Here is a 23,256-nt window from a genome sequence, read left to right as displayed (position 1 = left end):
TCGTAGGTGGTATATTAAAACGTCGTGTTCAAATTAACCAGTTGAAGTAAGCCCCCTCAGGTCCCTCAGACAGCCGAATATATGATTAATAATGATAAACGTAAAACACAATTATGGAAATAAAAAATTAAAAACGAGCAAAATTGCAAGTCAAATCTAGTTTCATAAGGTTTTCGAGATTTTATCCTTAATAATAATTTATATCAACTTGTTTTTGGAGCGTCGAAACTTTTAGATAAATAGGTATATTCATGGCATTCATATGTTATAATTAGGCATAATATGAACAAGGTTGACCTTGGACTTAAATAGCATTCATTAATTCAATATTTTTAACCGACTTCCAAAAAAGGAGGAGGTTCTCAATTCGACTGTATTTTTTTTTTTTTTTTTTTTTTTTTATGTATGTTACATCAGAAATTTTGACTGGGTAGACCGATTTCGACAAATTTTGTTTTAATCGAAAGGTGGTGTGTGCCAATTGGTCCCATTTAAATTTATTTGAGATCTAACAACTGCTTTTCGAGTTATATCTAATAATGCGTTTTTACTTGACGCTTTTTTCGTCGACCTACGTTGTATTATACCGCATAACTTTCTACTGGATGTACCGATTTCGATAATTCTTTTTTTGTTGGAAAGGAGATATCCCTAGTTTGGTACCGTGATAAGGAAACCAGGATCTGATGATGGGATCCCAGAGAAATCGAGGGAAACTCTCGAAAATCAGTAATAACTTTTTAGTGGGTGTACCAATTTTGATAATTTTTAATTTAATCGAAAGCTGATGTTTATCATGTGGTCACATATAAATTTTATCGAGATCTGATAACTACTTTTTGAGTAATCTTTGATAACGCGTAGTTGCTTGACTATTTTTTCGTCGATCTACGTTGTATTACTTGTCGATGTAATTGAAGTCGGTTTTTTTTTCGTTTGCGAGCAAACACAATTATTTATAATTTTGTTTTAATGTCCTTTTTGGTGTTATGGTAAGATAGTTTTTTTTTTCGTTTGTAAGTTCATTTCCAGCTCATATGTAATATGTATTTGTGTATGTATACAAAGAAATATTTGTTTCTGATCTGGGTGTTGTGTTTGTATATTCCATAGGTATATTCCCATCCTGTCTCGAACAACACGTATATTATTTTTCCTTATGAGCCTTATACATTTTATCAACTAAAGACTGTTACTTTTATTACTAGAACAAGTTTTGTAGTAAAACTTCTTTACGCACGCTTGACTTGGGGAGTAAGCTGGTGAATGCGTGACGAGAGCGTTACGAAAAGTGTGATTGGGCGAGGCGAACGGAAGTTGCGAGGGAGATATAAGTTAGATAGAGCTAAACAGGTTTTACTTCAGTCGTGTGGTATAAAGCGCAGTCGTTTTTTTAAGTTAAATATTATTATATATATTAATTTAATGTACAATGCAAACTTATATTATAAACATATAAACATTTAACATATTGCTTTATTTTCGATCGTATTTTTCAGAGAAGTGGAAGATATATTAACTGTGTGTTGCAAAACTCACGGACTAAAATAACTGCCTCTTTTCCTTACCACAATTTTTACATGTGACGTGTAGTCCCTTTATAGATTTACTAGCCTTTTACTGCGGTTTTACATGCGGCAGCTTGGCAGTAAATAGTTGTGATAGTTTTGTCGTCATAAATTAAGTCATATATCGATTTATATTAATCGATTTATATTAATCAATTTATAATAGCTTATTTAGCCCTAAAATTTTCAAAAAGAAGTCTAATAAAGAATCAAATATTTTAAATATGGAATTATTAGTTTTAATTGCTATTAATAGTACATATCAATTTTAATACTTCTAAAGCCACAAACAACAAATTTCCATACAAACAGTAACCCTATCATCAGTCCTATCAGTATCCCTATTTTTGTTACGTAAGCTACTACTATTATGTACTATACTGATCCACCTCCATACACGCACACACACGCATAGCATTCCATCATGTGAGTTATATAGTAAATGCGATAGATTAAAATAAACAACTGAATTAAAATCAGTCAATACTAAATGAATGTTTTTCGTTTAAAAACGTTATAAATATGAAACTACCATGTATTTGAAATGTAAATATCATATATAAAAAAAGGACTGGTAATTATTTTTAAAAATTAAATTAGGAACATAAAAAAAGCAAGAGTACCTGTTACATCGTAACATATAAAAAATGGATATCTGGCAAGTATTTTTAAAAACTCGAAATAAGAACATATATCAGCAAAAAAAAACTACACAAACAATAAGAATTTAGTTCCCACAATTTTTGTTATCAATATTTTTCGCAATAGTTACTCAATCGTGTCTTCACTAAATGAAAAATACGTGCTTCTAAAATAGAACATTACTAACTTTATCAACAAAAAAAAAACTTCATATAATGAAATGTTCGCGTATCAGTTTTAAATGTTTATCTGCCTTTCGAAATTACGTCCTTATAAATTATAACGATTTTCGTTATTTGAAAGACCGAATTTAGATAATATCCTCGTTAAAAAAAATTATATCCAAAAATCAAGATAGTAAAAGGTGCCTTTTATTATATCAGATCTTGAACCGAATGATGATGATGCTTTAGACATTAAATCCTTTTTTATATGTAAACTTTAGAAGATTATTTCTATTGTTATTATTTACTTAGGTACTCAAAAAATTGGTTGTCTGTAAAGTTGTTTACGGACGATAGTTTTACGTGAAAACGTCATAGCAAAACATCACCTCGGACATATAGCCCAATCGAGTGGAAGAGAGATAGATGCGGCGCAAGCGTACAATGAGCGTAACGTTATAATGAGTCATCCTTTTTCGTTCATCCCGCCCGCGCCGGCGTTCTTCGATTTATTAGACTTCTTACTTAGTTTTGACGTGACAACGTCTAATGAATCGATCTATGAATTAGCTAATGCTAATTGAATAAAATATGGTAACATTAAACCACAGAATAATTAAAATAATCTTATTTACCTAACGATAAACAATTAATTAAAAACTTGTTTTTCCGTCACAAACGTCACACGTCATCTGTGACTCAAAATCTTATTAGGTGATTATTAAGCAAAGAACTGAACTGATGTACGGAAATACGCGTATTAAGTACAAGGGCCTGATTAGTCATCACGATTCTGTGATATCACTAACCGTTAAGTGTGACGATGATTATTTGATGCAATTAGAATGTCAATATGAGTAAACTTCATTTTCAACCGATTTCAAAATATGAGGGGGTACTCAATTCGATTTCATTCTATTTGTGTGTTACATAATAACTTTTTACTGTTTATGTGATTATTTGACTCTTTTTTTTTTATTGAAAATTAATGCTTCTCATGTGGTGGTAATGGAACCACGTGAGTGTTCTCACAGCCTTCAGTCGAGATCTGACGATTACTTTTTGAGTTATCCCTAAATTTACATTTAAATACAAAGAATATGAATATCAGTCAGCGATTACCTAAAATACAGGAATTTAGTTTCCCACAGGAATTAGGAACAGACGACCGTGTGTTTATGTATATTTAATTATTCTTTATTTTAAATTATATCTTAGATACATTATCAAAGTTAATTTTTAATCCTTTAATATTTTTATTTAAATGACTAAAGTATACATTGCTAAGATATGTTTACATTATATAGATAACATTCGTTCATTAATGGCTTCCAATAATACCAAAATAACGAGGATTATTTCGTCAAAATCACGTAGAATGGAGAAGACAATATAAAACAAAACTTACCACCAAATTAACATTGACAGCTGCACAAGCCTCTTCAACCACTTCTTCGACAGCACCACCCTCGTATTCCTCAACAGGCAGAGCGGGATACAATTTGACCCCAGAGAAAGAAGTGTCATCCTCGGAGGGTAGTTTTGGGTACAAACTACCGTTACCGAGCAAGGGTTCTGAACCCTCCCCGCCACGTTCTTTACTCAAGAAACCACTGACTGCAAGGGCCGCGTTGCCACTTCTATGCCACCCCCAACCGTTAGCACGAAAATTCTTCGGATAGTAGAAAGACATGACTATTCACTCAGTTCAGCGGTTCGGAACAAACTCAGCGGGAACTGTTTGTTTATTCTGAAACAAAAATGTTTAAGCATTATTGAGTCATGATCGTGACGTCAGATTATCATGTTTCTTTTTGATTTGACTCATTTTAAGATCTTTGCAGTCATAATAACGGAATAAAGTTAAAATGGTAAATGATACGTTTAATGACTTTGTTTTTAGCAAATAATACGTACAGTTTTTAAGACCAAGCTTTTACTTTTTTGTTTTATACAATCTTTCCGTTTATGGTTTTGCCCGCGCGGATTACACGATTTTGGGTGTTCAGTTTTCTCCCGTTAAATTATAGACCGTATTACTGTATAACTCAGTGATCACGTAGCATTACATGTTTCATGCAACATGTTACTAATTTTGTACTAAAACACAGTTTATATATTATTTTTCAAAAGAGTAACTGCGGAGATTTTTTTTTTTGATTTTTCTCTGCGGAATCTACATTTCGAATCGGTGGTAGCTTTACTTTTACAAAAATAATAATTTATTTTTAAAGTTTTAATTTGTAAAATGACAATTCGAAAGTGCTCTTGGGACCTATTTGAATAAAGCTGTTTTTGATTTTGATTTACTAATCGTTCGAGCATTCTTTTTATAATACTAGGGTAATACATATATTCGTAAGTCTTTAAGGCATTTTCAGATTTCGAAACCGAATTTTATATTTTAACGAGGTCGAGTACTTGAAACACTGGTTTTCGGTCAATCTGGGTTAAGTTCTTAAAAGACGTTGTAGTGAAATCGAACACGTTACAAACGCACAGGTTGAAAATTATTTAAATACAAATTTAATACGAATTCGATATTTATCCATAACGGGGACTACTCGAAACTAATGGATAATCCAAGGAAGACTACAAACCGATGTAATATTTTGAAATACCTATACATATAAACATCCGACACTTCATATACACAACATTCTTTATACAGATATGTTATGTTTAAATATGGACAAATTTTTTCGAGTATTACAATTTGTATCTATTTATAGTCTATAGACTTATATCTAATCTAGTGTGTGTCATATTGAGCATATTTTTTTTTGTGTTGCTAAATCCAAAACTCGAAATTGAGTGGACCCATTTTTGTTATTTAATCTTGGACATTTTTTTGTTATTGTAGAAGCTTTTTTTTGGAAAAAAATGCACAGAAAATTGAAAAAATTGGTTAATATTACGATCATTTAAATCTCAAGCGTTTGAGAGTTTCTAAGACTGAACAGCGTCTATCGTCAACTAGTAAATAAATAAAGTCATTTGGAGCTATCGAATGAATGGTGAATGAATGACAAAGCAACAGTTGTCAGTAATTTCGATTAGCTTCAAATAACTACTGATAAGCGATATCAAATGATCCCTTTCAATTACACGATATTGGTACATCAATAAATATCGTAATACTAAAATCAATTTCGTAATCGAAAATCAATTCGAAAAATAGATAATTTAATGTTACTGAATTTTAAGTGTGACAAAAATAAACAAATAAATCGAGGTATAAATTTTACAATATACCTAATAGTACGCACATGGTCGTCTGTTACTAAGACAGGCAATTAAATGACTGTATAATAGGTAACAGCGGATGATATAGGTTCATATATATATATATATATATATATATATAGAGAGATAGTAAAGTTTTCCCGGCAAACTTCCAGTGAAACTATTACCAAAATCGGCTTAGCCGTTCCGTAAACCTTTCTCTCAAAGCCCTCTCTTCATTGGTGAAACCGCATAAAAATCCGTTCAGTAGATTTTGAGCGAATCGATCACATACACTTTTGGAGACTTTGTTTTATAATACACTAACTGTTGCCCGCGATTACGTCCGCGTGGTTATGCAGATATGCATTACTATTAAGATGTTTAACGCAAATTATTTTAATATGTATGATTTTATTTTTGTGTTACCCACACATTAGGAATTCTAAACATTTTTGAATATCATATCAAAAATTGACCGCTCCAGCGGGATTCGAACCCGCGTCTCCGACTGACCGCGTCGGCGCTCTAGCCAATTAAGCTATGGAACGATGTACCGGCTAGAGCGAAATTTTTGATATGATGATTTTTATTTTCGGTTTAAGCGAACCGTGGCGCCGTCTATACTGAGTTCTTTACAGAGACCCGTAACTATTCAAAGTTTCATATTACAATGAAAATCTTTGACAGGAGACGACCCCATGCTATTTTTAATATGTATGATTTTATTTTTGTGTTACCCACACATTAGGAATTCTAAACATTTTTGAATATCATATCAAAAATTGACCGCTCCAGCGGGATTCGAACCCGCGTCTCCGACTGACCGTGTCGGCGCTCTAGCCAATCAAGCTATGGAACGATGTACCCGCTAGAGCGAAATTTTTGATATGATGATTTTTATTATTTTATTTCAGTCTCTTGAAATGCTTATCAAACTGAGTTACTTTTTAAAAGGCACAATTTAGTATAATTTAATAGTTATTTTTATAAAACCTCTCTATACACCACATTTTTAGTTTTATTTTCAGGCTGCAGTATTAATAACCTATCAGGCGAACTTATAGCTGCTGTATATGTTTCATACAAACTATCAACCCCAATTAAACCCCCTTAGCGGTGGAATATCGCAAAATCCGTTTTTAGCGGACGTCTACTAACTATAATCTACCTCCCTGCCAAATTTCATCTTTGTACATCTTGAATGGATGGACCATCCAGCGGTTTTTGAGTTCTCGTGATGAGTGAGTCAGTGACCTTTCTCTTTTAAATATATAGATTACGATGCATTATTCGGACACCTCCTCACCATCTTTAGAGCATACATTTTAAATTTCAAGTCTCTTACTTTAAAAACACAGGGCTTTCATACAAACTTCTAACCCCCGTTTTATCCCCTTGGAGGCCGAATTTCGTAAAATCCGTTCTTAGCGAATGTCTACGCCCTATAAGAAACCTACTTGGCAAATTTCAAGTTTGTAGCGGTTATAGTTTCGGAGATTTCGTGATGACTGAGGCAACCTACCATTCCTCGTTTTAAGCCCAAAAGGGACTTGGTTTCTAAAGATAAATTATTTGGACATCTTCTCACCATTTTTAGAGCATACATTTTAAAATTCAAGTCTCTTACTTCAAAAACATAGGACTATCATACAAACTTCCAACCCCCGTTTTACCCCTTTAAGGGTCGAGTTTCCGAAATCCGTTCTTAGCGAATGTCTACGCCCTATAAGAAACCTACCTGCCAAATTTCAAGTTTGTAGCTGTTATAGTTTCGGAGATTGCGTAATGAGTGACCTTTCGCTTTTATATATATATATATATATATATATATATATATATATATATATATATATATATATATATATATATATATATATATATATATATATATATAGATATAGATAGATTATTAGCTGACCCCGCAAACGTTGTTTTGCTATATATGTTATTAACCCCCTTAATCCCCCTCCCCTTATATTATAACTTAGGGGTATGAAAAATAGATGTTGGCCGATTCCCAGACCTACCCGAAATGCACACACAAAATTTCATAATAATCGGTCCAGGCGTTTCGGAGGAGTTTGTTAACTAACATTGTGACACGAATCTTTATATATAACATATATTCTGTATTGCACTTAATTGTTGTAAGTTATTTGCATATAAATTATCGCTTCCAGCCAATCTGTGATAGTAAGAAATAACAGACTAAGAAAGTGCAGTAATTATGCATTAGATAATATACAAATTCTTAATATATATATTCAAATAAGATATAGAGCTTACTGTTAAACTTATGCTAACAGATTGTTTGTTATAAGTTCTCGTACGTAGTACTGACCTTGTGATTCATTAAATTTTTTACATTAAGAATAATCTAATTTTGTTTGTGGTTAGAATAAGGAAATTGATGTAAAGTTAAGCTTGACACATCTGTCTATAATTTAGTTTCAAAGTTAGGTACTTACATATTTCTCTCCCTTTTTCTCGTTCCATGTACCTTCTGTGGTGGTAAAGCATTTAACGTTGATTTGACACAGTAAGTTATTGAATCAAAATTCAGTAAATATATAGATGATCTTAGTCATCATCATTCATCATCATCATCATTCAGCCGACCACAGTCCACTGCTGGACATAGGCCTCCATAAGTTCACGTCAAAAATGGCGTGAACTCGTGTGTTTTGCCCATAGCCACCACGCTGGGCAGGCGGGTTGGTGACCGCAGGCCATCAGTGAAACATTTTTGAAATTTACTACTGGGAATACGATGTTATGAAAATTTGAATGATCGCCAGATTTTCAATAAAAAATGTTTTTTTTTCTTTTTCTTCTCAGTTTACTTCTTAAGGACTCGTTACTAAATGACCTCGGTATGCTGCTGTATACGAATGTAAATATACGTGATATCAAAGTAAAAGATGCTCAAAAGACGTTGCAGTAAAACTTCATTCTCAGCGTTATTGTTTAACACGATTACGGTAACTCCCCATATTATTTGCAGCCCGACTGGGGAAGTACCTCGACCTTACTTCTGGTGAGGAAGGTGAGCAGAGCTCCTGTGGGGAATTGGGGGTATGGTCGGCAACGCACTTGTGATGCTTGTAGTATTTGCAGGCGTCTGTAAGCTACGGTAATCGCCTACCATCAGGTGAGCCGTACGCTTGTTTGCCGACCTAGTTGTCTAAAAAATTTTTTTTTCATAGCTTCTCTTCAAATCTTAAGAAATTAACTCGAAAAAGAAATAATAAGAAATTACACTTAAAAGAAAATTTTAATTGCTGGTTATCTAAACAAGGTAATTTTACGGAAATTGAGCGTGTTATTTGTGCTAATTACGAGTACGTTCACTATAGTGATTCACCGTCGAATGTGAATAGCATACAAAGATTCAACCTTCAACGTTTATCAGTTTGAAGTCGTGACACGGTATTAGACATAATGCACTCCTTGTATTGATAAGAAATAGCAAAATTCAGCTCAAATATTAGGTTACATATATTTCAACTGCAACAAATCGTATGTCTTAAAAATAATAATAAATGCCTCACACACACACTCGCGTGGCGCTTAGTACCTAGGTTAAAATCCAAACACAATCTTAAATATTTCTTTTGTTCGTGTATTTGTCACTGAACTCCTAAACGGCTGAACGGATTTCGTTAAAAAATTTTACGTACATTTCTATGGGTTCATGGATGGTTTGAAAACACAATTGAACCTGGCAGGTGAGCTGCAAATCGGTATGTCAGCAATCAATTTTAGTAGCTGTATTCTAGGCAGGACATCTGCCGCGTCCGCTAGTACCTACTACTATCTAGATCACGACAAATAGGTATATGTAAGCCCTATAATTGCATTTGTATGTGCAAGTGTCTAACTACTTTTTATTGACGTAGGGCACACGGAGCAAGAGTCGGCGATAGGGTTAGCAGCGCACTTATAACGCTCCTGGTGTTTTAGGCATAGGGATACAGATTACGGTAACCGGTTAGCATCAGGCGGACCTTATGCTTGTTTGCAATTTTAATGGTATAAAAACACATAGTCGAATAAAATGTAGTTACTTACAGTTAATAGATATCGGTATGTTTACAAGTAAATATTTACAAATACTTAACAAGAGAATGATTGATGGACAGATAGCTAGGTAAACTTTGATAAGCTTATACGGAAAACAGTTTACTAGTGTACGCTTCAGCCTGTAATATCTCACTGCTGGACGTAGGTCTCACTCACCATGTAGCAGAAGGATCAGAGCGTAATCCACCACGCGACGTTGGCGGATATATTTCCTACTTTGAGTAACGATCGCTATCAAGTCTACTGTGTGCATAATCATTGATAACAAGCGAACTCATAGTTTCCTATGCGTTGCTATATCGCTACGATAATATTCGTAACGTGATGATATCTCTGGTCTGGACATATCTCTGTGTAATGATTCACCGAAACGTATTTATGCGAACTACTTCCGATCAATTACACTGAATAAATTGGATAATTAATAGTTGTTGTCAGGGGAACGTCTGTATAAACCATAATTGAATAATTGTGTTTGCACGCAAACGAAAAAAAAAACCGACTTCAATTACATCGACAAGTAATACAACGTAGATCGACGAAAAAATAGTCAAGCAACTACGCGTTATCAAAGATTACTCAAAAAGTAGTTATCAGATCTCGATAAAATCTATATGTGACCACATGATAAACATCAGCTTTTGATTAAATTCGATTAAAAATTATCAAAATCGGTACACCCAGTAAAAAGTTATTACGGACTTTCGAGAGTTTCCCTCGATTTCTCTGGGATCCCATCATCAGATCCTGGTTTCCTTATCACGGTACCAAACTAGAGATATCCCCTTTCCAACAAAAAAAGAATTATCAAAATCAATATATCCAGTAGAAAGTTATGCGGTATAATACAACGTAGGTCCACGAAAAAAGCGTCAAGTAAAAACGCATTATTAGATATAACTCGAAAAGTAGTTGTTAGATCTCAAATAAATTTAAATGGGACCAATTGGCACACACCACCTTTCGATTAAAACAAAATTTGTCGAAATCGGTCTACCCGGTCAAAAGTTCTGATGTAACATACATATAAAAAAAAAAAAAAAAAAAAAAAAAAAAAATACAGTCGAATTGAGAACCTCCTCCTTTTTTGGAAGTCGGTTAAAAAAACACCAACGTTATATTCACGAAAATAAATATGGTAGGTACTTAGTAAGAATTTCGCTAGGTACGGTAGTAACTAATAATTAATTGTTTTATTGTGAGGAAAGACCTCTTTTCCTTTGGTGGACAGAAGTGGAACTATCTTAGTTCCGTTATGGATATTTAACATCTGCATTGGGTATACACTTAATGTCGTACTAGCTGCGCTTTATGTTACAAACGTATCTTCAGATTCCGTATTCTTATTTTCGTATTCCGTTATTCCGTATTATTCTAGATTTCTAGCTGGCTACATACCAAGTATTATTACAAATAGTCCAGATATTTTGCGTGAAAGAAAGAGAAAACTATATCTATCCTTCCATCTGCACAAACTTTGTATTTACAGTATTAAATGGGAAAGAGAACATGTATTGTATAGTACATTACAAATTTACTTCATCTTACTAAAGGTTTGCGCATAAATTGAACAGTGATATGCACAAAAATATAACATTAGAACAATAAAGATTAATAAATAATATAATTTCTCAGTAACGAACACTAAAAACCATATATTTTATATTAACCTCCTTGGCCCAGTTAAAAAGTTAACAGCCATCATCCGCAGTCCCTATGCAATTCGTAATAAACTCTAGTTGAATTGAAGCCAAGTTTGCAGTAATAAAATTCATATTCATTTCAATATACTTACAAAGTATTAGAACACAAATAAATTTATGGTGATTTTGATTTTGTATGTTTCTTTTCTTCCGGTCCGATTTTAAAATCAACTAGCAGACCCAGCAAACTTTTTTTTTTTCTTTTACATGAACCTGCCGATTATTAACACAATATAAAGGAATTTTCAATTAGGCGCAGAGTAGTTCTGCGCGTAAATACATTTTTGCGATATATTTTTAAAGATAACAAACGCGTCTGTAGGCGCCTAAACAATAGCTATTAGCTAGATATTCGTGTTTGTACAAATCCTTGTTCCCGGTCTGGGTGTTTGACCTTCGTTGGAAGGATCCTGTTGCCTGCAGATCCGGGACCTTCCAATTAAAGCGGCTGAAGGCTCCCGCAGGGGTTTTAGTCGGTAGTGGGTGTTTGTCCATTTGTGTCTCTACAACGTCCCTTCGGGAGTACGTTAAGCAGTCGGTCCTGGTTGTTTTTATAGAGACCTGATAGGAGTTAATAAATTAATAATAGTACTTATTCATTGTATTGAATATCCACAACCGATTTTAATTCGATAAGACTACAAGTAAGATGTGAACCCGAAGACTTTGAGGGTCCTTGAAGACACAAAACCTTACAAAGAATACAAAGTTACAGGAGTCCAGTGTTAGTATCGCTATATAGGTATACTTTTGGTTTTTATTCGTCAAAGTGTTTTATGTTTAAATACTAAATTATTGTACCCTCTATTTGAATCCACATACCACAATGAAAGCACAATCTGACGGGGGGGGGGGGGGGGGGGGGGCAAAAAATTAATTCATGACCTATTTTTTGCCTTGCGTATGCCTAGATAGTTCTTTATCATGGACATTTATCATTAAAGACACGTTGGCGCAGCGGCAATAGCACTGGCTGTTGCGCTGGCGGTCGCGGGTTCGATTCCCGCTCACGACAAACATTTGTATTGACCATATAGATGTTAGTCGTGGTCTGGGCGTAGTGTTTGTGTACTGTGTGTGTTTCCGGACCCCCAACACAGGAGAAAATGTTACTGGGGGATCCGTTGAGTGTGAAGCGTTTCTTATTATTAATTGAAAATTCTAGGCTTAAGAATATCACGCTACGATTGACAGTTAGGGCCTAAGAGTTGGAGAGAGAAATCCGTAGATAGCTAGGTCTGTATTTATGATCAGGCCTTTTGCACAACCGCGGCTGTAGAGCTTTGATGCTGTTAATAATTCAAAAGGACCGATTTAGTAGCTTAGCAATAACGAAGTAGACTACTTTCGTAATTCAACGCATATGAAACAGGAAAGTTTGTCTAGTCTAGAATGAATTCATGAGAATTACAACTGACATGAAAAATTTAAAATTGGGTGGAACAAAGCTATAGGCTATCGAGTTTATTACTTCGGGACCACTCCTCAGGGTGCGGTCACAATTACCTCAGTTTTACACCACTGATAACAGGTTTTGTTTAACATGGGTTATAATATCTCTAAATTTTATTATGATTGGATTCTCGACCTCACTGAATAATCTTTTCTTTATCCCAAATGACATTGGCGAAATTATTTGTGTCTAACTGATACAGCTACAGCCATAAAACAATTGAATTGAATTGAACTGATTTGTCCACATAATTTTCATATTTTTACATTACTTTAATTTGTTTTAAAGGTCCTAATATGTATTAAATGAAATATTTACTAATTCCCACTAATTCTTCCAATTCCCACTAAAGTAATGCTTGCACAGACTCTTCTTTTACCAATTCTTGACTATACTGATACTAGTTATGTTAATTTTAATGAGGGATAATTAAATAAACTTGAGCGATTACAATATCTCTGTATTCAGTTTATATTTGATTTACGTAAATATGACCATGTTTTAGAACTTCGCAAACAGCTCAAGTGGCTACCTATCCCAATTAGCATGAACACTCACATTCTGTGTCTCCTATCAATCATATTTAATCCTTTAACACCTTCCTATCTTTAAAAAAACTACTCATATACTCACGAAAGATCTCTCCGCTCTAATGATAACCTCATCCTAAAGTTTTCCTATCATTCTTCATCCTTTTACTCTAAATCTTTCACTGTTGAAGCCTGTCGCCTTTGGAATTCGTTGCCTCTATCTATAAGAAGGGCTCAAACAGAGGTTAGCCATGTTATGAGAATAATTTTTTAATTCGTTTATCAACTTATTTTTTTCCTGTGTATGTATTTTTCTTTTGTTATCGGGTTATCGGTTCTTTTATTATCATATTTTTCTTATGTTATTCGGTAAACATTGTCCTAACTCCTGCCGATGACGAACACAAAAAAATCTGATTTAGTGCAATCGTTCGGAAGTAGAGAACGTAGATTTCGGAGATTCATCGATTTTTTTTTCTATAAATCTTGTCCTGACAATAACGAACACAAAATAAAATAAAATCGGCAGTTCATTTTTATTTATAGGTATATTGATAAGCTGACCCAGCAAACGTTGTTTTGCCATATTATTAACCCCTTAATGCCCCCCCCCCCTCCCTTGTAACTTAGGGGTATGAAAATTAGATGTTGTTCGATTCTCAGACATACCTAATATGCATACCAAATTTCATGAAAATCGGTCAAGCCATTTCGGAGGAGTTTAACTACAAACACCGCGACACGAGAATTTTATATATTAGATTATCATAGTTTGTAAACTTCTGTTGCTCTATGTACTAATCGGCGCGTGCCCCGGTGCTTTAAATTTATGCTTTACAGGGAGTGTTTGCTTTACTAACAGAAATATAAACAAGTCTAACAAACTTTGTGTCTAGTATACAAGCTGTTGACCGCGACTTCGTTCACCCGCCATGTTAATAACATATCCCATCATAATGTGTTATGCTATCGAAAGGAATAAATTTTTCCCCTTTTGATAACTTTTTTTTCATGAATTTTTGGGGCGAAGGATGAACGCTCTGGTGTAATGGTGCGGGTGCCATGTCGGCGGCGCCTAAACACCGACGGTCGCGACTTTGATTACCGCTCGGAGTGGATATTTGTGTTTATACAAATATTTATTTCCGGTTTGGTTGTTAGTCCTTGTGGGTCTCCCCACCGTGCCTTGGAAAGAACATTAAGCTGTCGGTTTCGGTTGCTATCATGTACACCTGAAAGCGATCTTTACTTATAGTAGGGAGTAAATCCGCTAACCCGCATTGGATCAGCGTGATGAATTAAGCTCTGATCCTTCTCCTACATGGGGAAAGAGGCCTATGCCCAGCAGTGGGATTTTACAGGCTGAAGTGTAAGTGTGGGGCGAAGGAAGAGGCTGGGGGAAGTGGAAATTCGGAAAGAAGGGGAAGGGCGTTCAACAAAAAAATAAACTCTTCAACTTTCTAACATCAGCACCTGTAGATAATACGTGATCACACCTTAAGTTTTAATCATTGTACTGATTACTAAGAAGCAGATATGTATGTATTCAGACTTCTAAAAATTGGCGAGAGGGAAATCCCAAACAGTAAAAGAATGTACACATTATGAAAAGTTTAGTCGATGCCAAATTAATTCAGAGAACACTCGAGGAAAATGCATGACTCAATACTTTTCTTGACTCAAACGTGTTGTTTGTTATACGTTGTAAACAGGAGATAAATATTTCTTTAAAAATCAAATAAATAAAATAGAAGGTGATTTCTAATGTTCACGCTAATTGCACTCATTATAATGAAACAACTTTTTTGGATTTTATCGCGGTTTATTAGGTTTTTTACATGTTCGACGTTTCGGATACTTTACAGCAACCATGGTCACAGGATTAATCCTGGAGTGCCTCACAATTTCTAAGAGAAATCTTCACTGATAATATATAATTGTCTATTTCACAAAGCAGAATATATCTACATAAGCAAAAATATAATTCGTAATTGATAACCCATTTATTATCCTTAAATGATGCGTCACTAGATTTTTCCGGAAAATATATAACTAACTAAAATATTTTACCATATTAAGAAAGCGCTAAAATATTTTAGCCGCTTTATAAAATTTAACTAGCTTCCTACATATCTTTATGTGTAGCTTCAAAAGCATTGGTGTCAAGGACATGGTCCCCTAAATCTAGGTTTGGCAGATTACCAATTGGTGTAATGAGAACTGGCGGCTATTTCAAGGGATAGTTCTTGTTTAACATTTATAAAATATTTTAAAGTCCTAATACATCTAAAATAATCTAAAATAATTCGTAGTGAAATAGATATCAAACAAACACGATATAATTGATATGGGGGATTTTTTTTGTGGAGAACCTCTTTGATGCACCAAAATTATTAACCAGTATGGTTAATTGGTCATACATCATCAATGATTTTCTTTCATTTTCTTAGATATGGTAATAATTAGAATATGATTGGGGATTTTTATAAAGATAAAAGTCGAGAAAAAGAAACAGATTAAAAAAAATACTGTAATAAACGAGAAGTTGAAAAAGAAGTTTGTAACTAAAAATTCAAGAAAATTTTTACGAATCTTTATGAAATTAAGCCCAAAGATAGGCTACAAGACATAGCTTAAGGTTTTTATTAAAAAGATAAATATGTATATGGTTCCTTTATGATAGGTTTCGATGGGAATGAAACCGTGTGCCACAATTAGTCGTATATGATCCATGAAAAAGTCATACACTTCTAACACGTCTAACATGATGGATGTTTTACAAACATGTCGGTGAGCGCACGGATTTTATCTTCTAGATATTATGTTGTGATATTACGATAAATGTTTACTCTAAGCGTGCTTTCCACTGGTTGCTGATATATAACGGTATACAACAACAACAGTAAAAGTTTGTAACACTTTTCTTTTTTACCATCAACCTCACATTTTAATCGACATTATCAGTCAGACATTGCTATTCACCACCTTTGAGTCCGTATTCCGTCCGTTTAAAATTGCAGTTTTGAAGTTGCGATGAAATCACGATGAAATAGACCACAAGAGCCTATTTTAACTCTATCTGATAAAGGCTATCCGTAACTCACTTGCAAATAAACATTACTAAAACAATTCATAAACGGGATCTACCATGTTTTTTCACGAGAACAAGACATTCGCAGTTAATGTCGAAATATCGAGCTCCGCAAAACGAAAATAAAAAACATGGTAATCCGTTTATGGATACTTTAGTAATAGATGTAACCATGTTAATTTAAAATCTCAAATAAATATTATTAACATTCGGTGTAAACCTTAAGATGGAGTATCCACCAAACGAAAAAATGTTTGCCATCTCTTCGATATCACTGAATAATTAACCTTTTTGCATTGTTTTAAGGTATAGTTAAAAATTACATCTCTTCTTCGGTCAATCTTAAATATCTGCTATCAATTACATTTATTTAATCAATAGTTCTCTCCAAATTATTAATTACAATCGACAATTTGAAGTGCTTGATAATTGCAATTAATCATTAATAAGTGTCATAGGAAGCGTTATCAATATTTGCATTTATATGATTGAATCATTGAGGATAATTTTAAATGATTATTGAATGTTTTTTCAACCTACTCCAAAAAAAGGAGGAGTTTCTCAAACCGATTGTATTTTTATGTGTATTATTATCTCAGAAATAAAGTAGTAAAGTTTTTTATTTGATGGACCGATTTCAATGATTCTTTTTTTTTAATCGAAAGCTGACGCTTGTCATGTAGTTCCATTTAATAACATAACAATACACTTTATTGTACACCAAAACAGAAATAACACATATCACATTGATTTTAACAGTACAGATAGATAGAGTATCATAAGGTACAAAGGGCGGCCTTATCGCTGAAAAGCGATCTCTTCCAGGCAACCTAGGGCCAAAGAAGATGGTATTGTGTCGGTGTAGGTGTACAAATTGAGACATAAACGTTTGAATATATTTACTTATACACATATACATTATATATAATATATAATTTTGATTGAGATCTGATGAGTCACTACTTTTTGAGTTATCTCTTGTAATGTGTATTTACTTGACTATTTTATTACTGGTCGATCTAATTGAAGTCATTTTTTTTCGTTTGCGAGCAAACACAATTATGGTTTCACGATCGTAAGTATTGACGCCGCATTGCGCGGTTGCGGGTTCGATCACCGCACATGACAAACATTTGTATTGGCCATACATGTTTGCCGTGATTTGGGTGTTTGTGCAGTCCTTGGTATCCCCGTCATGCCTCGGAGAGCACGCTAAGCCGTCGGTCCCGGTTGTTATCTTGTACACCTGATAGCGATCGTTAGGTACTCATAGTTGTGAATATTATCCGCCAACCCAGATTGGAGCAGCGTGGTGGATTAAGCTCTGATCCTTCTGTTACATGGGGAAAGAGGCCTATACCCAGCAGTGGGATATTACAGGCTGAGGCGATCGTAAGTATGTTCATTGTTGTTATTCAGCGTTATATCCAACTGTTGTATTTGTTACAAACAATAGAATAAAGGAATTTAGTTTTTTCAATACTGGTGTACTAATACACCTATATCTCACATAAACATTTTAGATGGACGCTGTAAAACGCTACTCTCAGCGTCACTGTTACTAAGCGTTAACGTCACTGAGATCGTCAGTTATTTTACACGATTTCATTCTCCCTTTTTTTTCATAGCATAGGCCTTATATCATTTTGTAAGGAGTAAATTCTGATAAATAAGTTATACGGTATACACGGCCGTAGCGGGGAGGGGGGCATTGTTGGGCAATCTCGAAATCACAATGCCCTACTTTAAAAATACCGAAAATTAAGATAAAAAAAATTGAAGCCAAAATAAACATTAACTAGAGATTGATTATGATTGTTTGTAGTTTGGTTTAGTGAAGTGTACTGTAAAGAGTGTTTTAGTCAAAAATCGATACAATTGTTATTTTTGTTGCAATAAATTGAAGATTCATTGATTTTGCGATGAATATATGTACATGCTGGCTTTCTTTAGAAAAAAAACGAATGTTGAAGAGCAAATTGACCTAGAAGAACCTCACTGCTCAAAACAGGTGGAAGCACAAAATACAATCGCTAGTCCCATGGCAAGAGGTTTGTCAACACATGTTGGTAATGTTAGCTATGGTATACCTTCTGATATTGCACAAATCGGAGAATCAATAAAACAAGCTGTTTTAGACACATATTCAAAACGACATAACAGCGGGCCTTTGTTTTCGATTGGTTCAAGCGTTATAAATGGTCGCAGTAATCTGTCGAGAAGGATGCTGCTTTTTGGTATGCCAGCAATTTTTACCTCGTTGAAGCAAATAGACTTCGTACACACACAGAAATATTTGTCTACGAATAGCTATTGAATGTACATCACTGACCTAGAGGTCAGTGATATACATGGTGATTGATTTAGGAGTCCGTGCTTCGGAGCAGATCAATTATGATCAATTTTTTACTTCCACCCTACCTGTAACCAATGCTGCCCTACCTTAAATTCGACTCCTAGCTAAAGTACTAACGTATACGTATACCATATTCTGGCAAATAAAGAAACCAGGGAAAAAGCTAGTTTGGCATAAAACAGAAAATCATTACGAAACTTTCAAAAAACTGTATTATGAAAACATTTGAGTCTAAAATCAATTACCGCTGAAAAACGTAACTGAATGTAATTAGGCTATTAATGATATCAAGGTCGATGTACTTTAACAGTCGTGATGATGAGTAGTGCATACAATTTTCAAGAATATAATTTTTTTACTTTTGTTTTATTGAGACAAAACGTTTCTTAACATGCCAGTCTTAAATCACGGGTAAATTTTTAAAAACTGTTTTCGCTAAATAGTGATCTTTTGTTTTTTTTTGGTACTTTGCCAGGGCCAATTTTTTTCTTTTTTTGTATAAATTTGATAGTCTAGGTCTTTACGAAATGACTGCAATTTGGCCTTCGCAACTTTTTAAATCTTCAACTTTAAAAGTAAAAACTACAGATATTTATGATTTCTAATAGGAATTATTTGCATGTGTAAGAATTATCGAGGAGTCAATTATGCATATCTATGCGTCACAAGTATTTTCCCAAAAAATACATGGTGAAGTTTTTACTGGGACATATACGGAAAAAGTAAAAAAAAAAGTTTCTAATTTCATCAGTCGTGTTTTTTGTTTATGAAATTTAGGAAAATATAAATAAGTGGATGTAAGAGTATGTATGTGGTTTATGACTTTAAAAAAACTGAGTTTTCACGAGTTAATTGTGTTTGGCAGGAAGTTACAAAATTAAACATTGAGTGGAGTATTCAAGTGTTTCATTCCTCCGAGAGCAGAATTTAAAAATACTTTGTACATTATCGTAATCTTTGTGCCGAAAAAAAAGAAGTTACAGTCAATTTCATTATATTATATTTCATATTTATTTCATATATCAAATAAAAAAAAATACACAATATTGCTTTTTTTGTTGTCATCACGTGATCAATTTGTTTTGTTTCAGGGTCGTGATATAAAACAGATGTTAACATAACAACTTCGTACACTAGTTTAATTACTAGAAAACTTTCATTAAAACATTAATAAAATTTCGAAGCAAAAAGCTTGTATACTATCATACTAAAAGAAAGTTTAAAAAATGTAAACAATGAGAAAACTTACCGCCGTACGTCACCAAGTCCAACACAAAGTTGAATGAATTAAAGGTTGAAGGGGAATGAACATAGAATGATTTGCAGAGATTCGATCATTCATCTTGCGAATACTTACAGCTTAAAAATTCTCACGTCTTCGTTTAGAAACACTATAGATAACCTCGTTTGTATTTCTGTTGGAAATAAAAGTTTTGAAATAATTTTTAGTATTTTCCAACTAATTTACGTTAAATTAGTTTGTTGTTTTACAAAATTATTTTAACGTAGTCGTTTTTTAAAATAAATTTTATTTATGATGTATTTATTTTAGGACTAAAGCAGAACCAATTATCAGTCACTTAAAGAGGCCTACTCAAAGCACTGCCTGCAGGGCCCTGCTTGCAGTGCCACTGCCGATCGTATTGTATGTATGCATGCAGGGCCGATATTTTAATTGTTCACCCTGTCGCAGGGCCGCAGTGTCGTTCTGCCAGCCCGACACACGATCTCCCCACTCCGTAAACTGCAATCAGGGACATGTGTAGCTCGGTCGGGCCGATTTAGACCACCATTTTGTATACGTCTGTACATTCCGACGTTTGTCTACTCTATTTGATCTGTGGTTTTTCTTACATAGTTACTGTGGAGAGGTCATTGATCTAAATTTCAAGTCTTCATAACTGGCCCAGTAGCAAGGAACCTTAAAGTAACAATTAATCTTTCTCTTGCGCTTACAGTATCTCTCATCAAAATACTTTTTTTTTTCAATTAGTGGTGTCACCATTTGCAATAAATCTTAAAAGACTGATTCATCTATTCTAAGATAGTTCTTATAGTCATGAGATTCTAATTCTTTCAATAAATTGGCGTGACTCAATGTCTTACGCAGTAGTAACCATTTTTTACACCAGTGCTTCCTTTTTTTCTTTTGAACGCTACAAGTAGTCAATACAGTCAAACCCAATGCTATTTTTTGGTGTTTGAATAATGTAGGAGCCATTTATAAAAACTGACGAATTTAGACAAGGACAAAGAGAACACAAGTGAACACGACAACGTATGCCGCGTAAATGATTTGCAGTGCTTTGTGGAGCAACATCCTCTGCGGCAGTAGCTGCAAGCAGGCCCTGCAGGCAGTGCTTTGAGTAGGCCCCTTAAAACGTGTGCAATGACATTGACGTTTTGCATGTTTTGAAACAACACGTGCGGTTCAGTGTAGTTATTGTATTTGTTGTGATTAAATTAATAAAAATAAGTGAAAATGAAGGTTTTATCAGAACAAAGAACTAGAGCACTATTCGAGAAACTCACTAAATAGTAAGTCTATTTTTTTTAAGTTATACTTCGTATCTTGCGTGACAAATTTATTTGTTTAAACCACAACAGACAATCATTACATAAAAAGCTCATCTTTCTCTTCATCATCTTTTTTGTATATCATTTCGAGTAGTCCTTATATTTATATTTTATAATTTGCTCGCAGAATACAAAATATTTATAATTTCACTAACATTAACTTATAACCTATACATTTCAGTATCGGAGTTAACGTAAAATTGCTAATAGACAGACCAGATGGCACATATTGCTTCCGAGAGAAAAAAGATAGAGTCTATTACATATCTGAGAGGTTATTACAACTAGCTCAAACAGTCAAACCTGATCATCTTATATCAGCGGGGACGTGTTTTGGAAAATTCACTAAAACAAATAAATTTAGACTACATATTACCGCGTTGACGTATATAGCGCCATACGCGCCTTATAAGATATGGCTGAAGCCATCCGCGGAGCAACAGTTCTTGTATGGAAATCATGTTATGAAGAGTGGTAAGTTAACAATTTGTTAATAATATTGCTTATAATGTTTTATTTATTTATTTTATTTATATTATAATTAAAAGAAAGTATTACATTAAGGCCATAGTTTATTTATTAATTTATTAAGGTTTGCTAGCAGTTGTTACATTTCACATTAAATATTTTTTTTAATAACAACAATATAACATTTCTAAATTTACAACCGTCTTGAATTAAATCCAACGTGCAAAGTTATCCCAGTAATGGTAAAAATGTAAGAAAACTGAGATTACAAATTAGCAAATACTTTGAAAGCAAGTTATAAATAATAATTCTTTTAGGATATTCTGAGAGCCAAAAGTTTAATCTTTCTGCCCTTAACTATATTAATAGCTTGAGTCTGGGTTTTTAGTTTCAATTGTTTGTCAGTTATTAATATAAGCTTAAATACTTAAGATTTCTGTGCCATTTCTATTGTTAAGTTTTGGTTGTCACAGGCCAGATTGACACTAGTTTTATCTATATGTATTCAACATATTTATATTTATTTGTAATATTAGTATAAATGTGTGCTGTACTAAAACTAAACTTTAATATTATTAATAAGATGTTATTTAGCCTATAACTTTTCTCAGGAAATGGACTATCCAAAACAAAAAAAAATTTCAATTGAAGCTATTAGTTTCTGAGATTTGCAACATGCAAATAAACAAACAATTTTTGCAGTTTTTTAATATTAGTATAAGTATCTCTGTAAGAGTTTTAATCTTTCTATGTTAAAATTTCAGGTCTAGGTAGAATAACAGAAAATACGCCTAAACATCACGGCGTCGTAATAAATACTATGTCAGATATCCCCATTGGCTTTGGTGTCGCAGCAAGATCGACTACAGAGTGCCGACATGCAGATCCTTTAGCGACTATTGCATTTCATCAAGCTGATATAGGAGAGTATATACGATCGGAAGATACGTTGGTTTGAAATAAATTTAGATTTAATTTAAATTGTTTTTTTATTTCTAATTTTACTGAGGTAAGGCACAGCAGAAATTATTATGCTTAAAATCTGGAGAAGCCCGACTGGGAAAGTACCTTGGCCTTACAGCTAAATAATACTGTTTTCGAGGAGTGCTGTGTTCCTGTGATGAGTAGGGAGACCAGAGTTCCTGGGTTGGGGGAATAGGTCAGCAACAGGCTTGCGATGCTTGTAGTGTTGCAGGCGTCTATACGTTACGATAATTGATTACCATCAGGTGATCCGTACACTTGTCGCCGCCTGCTGTGCTCGTGCTGACCTAGTTTTATAAAAAAAAAAATACTATTTGACTTGACCTCAAACATGTGAAGTTTAAATCGATGGCTCCTAAGTATACTGAGTCAACTAACAACTTTTGATAATTTCATTTTTTAAGATATT

The 23,256-nt window shown here is 33.8% G+C and overlaps 1 protein-coding gene and 1 long non-coding RNA gene across 2 annotated transcripts; one reads left to right on the top strand and one right to left on the bottom strand.

The window, feature by feature from the left end:
* Positions 1-3,610: 3,610 nt before the first annotated feature.
* On the bottom strand, positions 3,611-20,135 carry LOC123667648. Its single transcript, XR_006745472.1, has 2 exons — positions 20,068-20,135; positions 3,611-4,124 (listed from the first exon to the last, which is right to left on the bottom strand). It is a non-coding gene; the product is annotated as an uncharacterized LOC123667648 (long non-coding RNA).
* Positions 20,136-21,189: 1,054 nt separating this feature from the next.
* Positions 21,190-22,844, top strand: LOC123667540 (60S ribosome subunit biogenesis protein NIP7 homolog). The gene is made up of 3 exons (XM_045601422.1): positions 21,190-21,356; positions 21,577-21,869; positions 22,628-22,844. The coding sequence occupies exons 1-3, from the start codon at positions 21,301-21,303 to the stop codon at positions 22,819-22,821; spliced, it is 543 nt and encodes a 180-aa protein (XP_045457378.1). The 5' UTR covers positions 21,190-21,300; the 3' UTR covers positions 22,822-22,844.
* Positions 22,845-23,256: the final 412 nt, after the last annotated feature.

Source organism: Melitaea cinxia, chromosome 28, assembly GCF_905220565.1.
Source record: "Melitaea cinxia chromosome 28, ilMelCinx1.1, whole genome shotgun sequence".
Taxonomy (NCBI): domain Eukaryota; kingdom Metazoa; phylum Arthropoda; class Insecta; order Lepidoptera; family Nymphalidae; genus Melitaea; species Melitaea cinxia.
Note: the sequence above shows the minus strand (reverse complement) of the source record. Positions and strands in the feature narration are given on the sequence as shown.

What these genes read in the sequence shown, in the direction of transcription:
- LOC123667540 (XM_045601422.1), top strand. Translation starts at nt 21,301, where the DNA reads ATGAAGGTTTTATCAGAACAAAGAACTAGAGCACTATTCGAGAAACTC. An exon ending in TTCGAGAAACTCACTAAATA is followed by an intron (nt 21,357 to 21,576) that starts GTAAGTCTATTT and finishes TATACATTTCAG; the next exon opens with TATCGGAGTTAACGTAAAAT. An exon ending in AAATCATGTTATGAAGAGTG is followed by an intron (nt 21,870 to 22,627) that starts GTAAGTTAACAA and finishes TTAAAATTTCAG; the next exon opens with GTCTAGGTAGAATAACAGAA.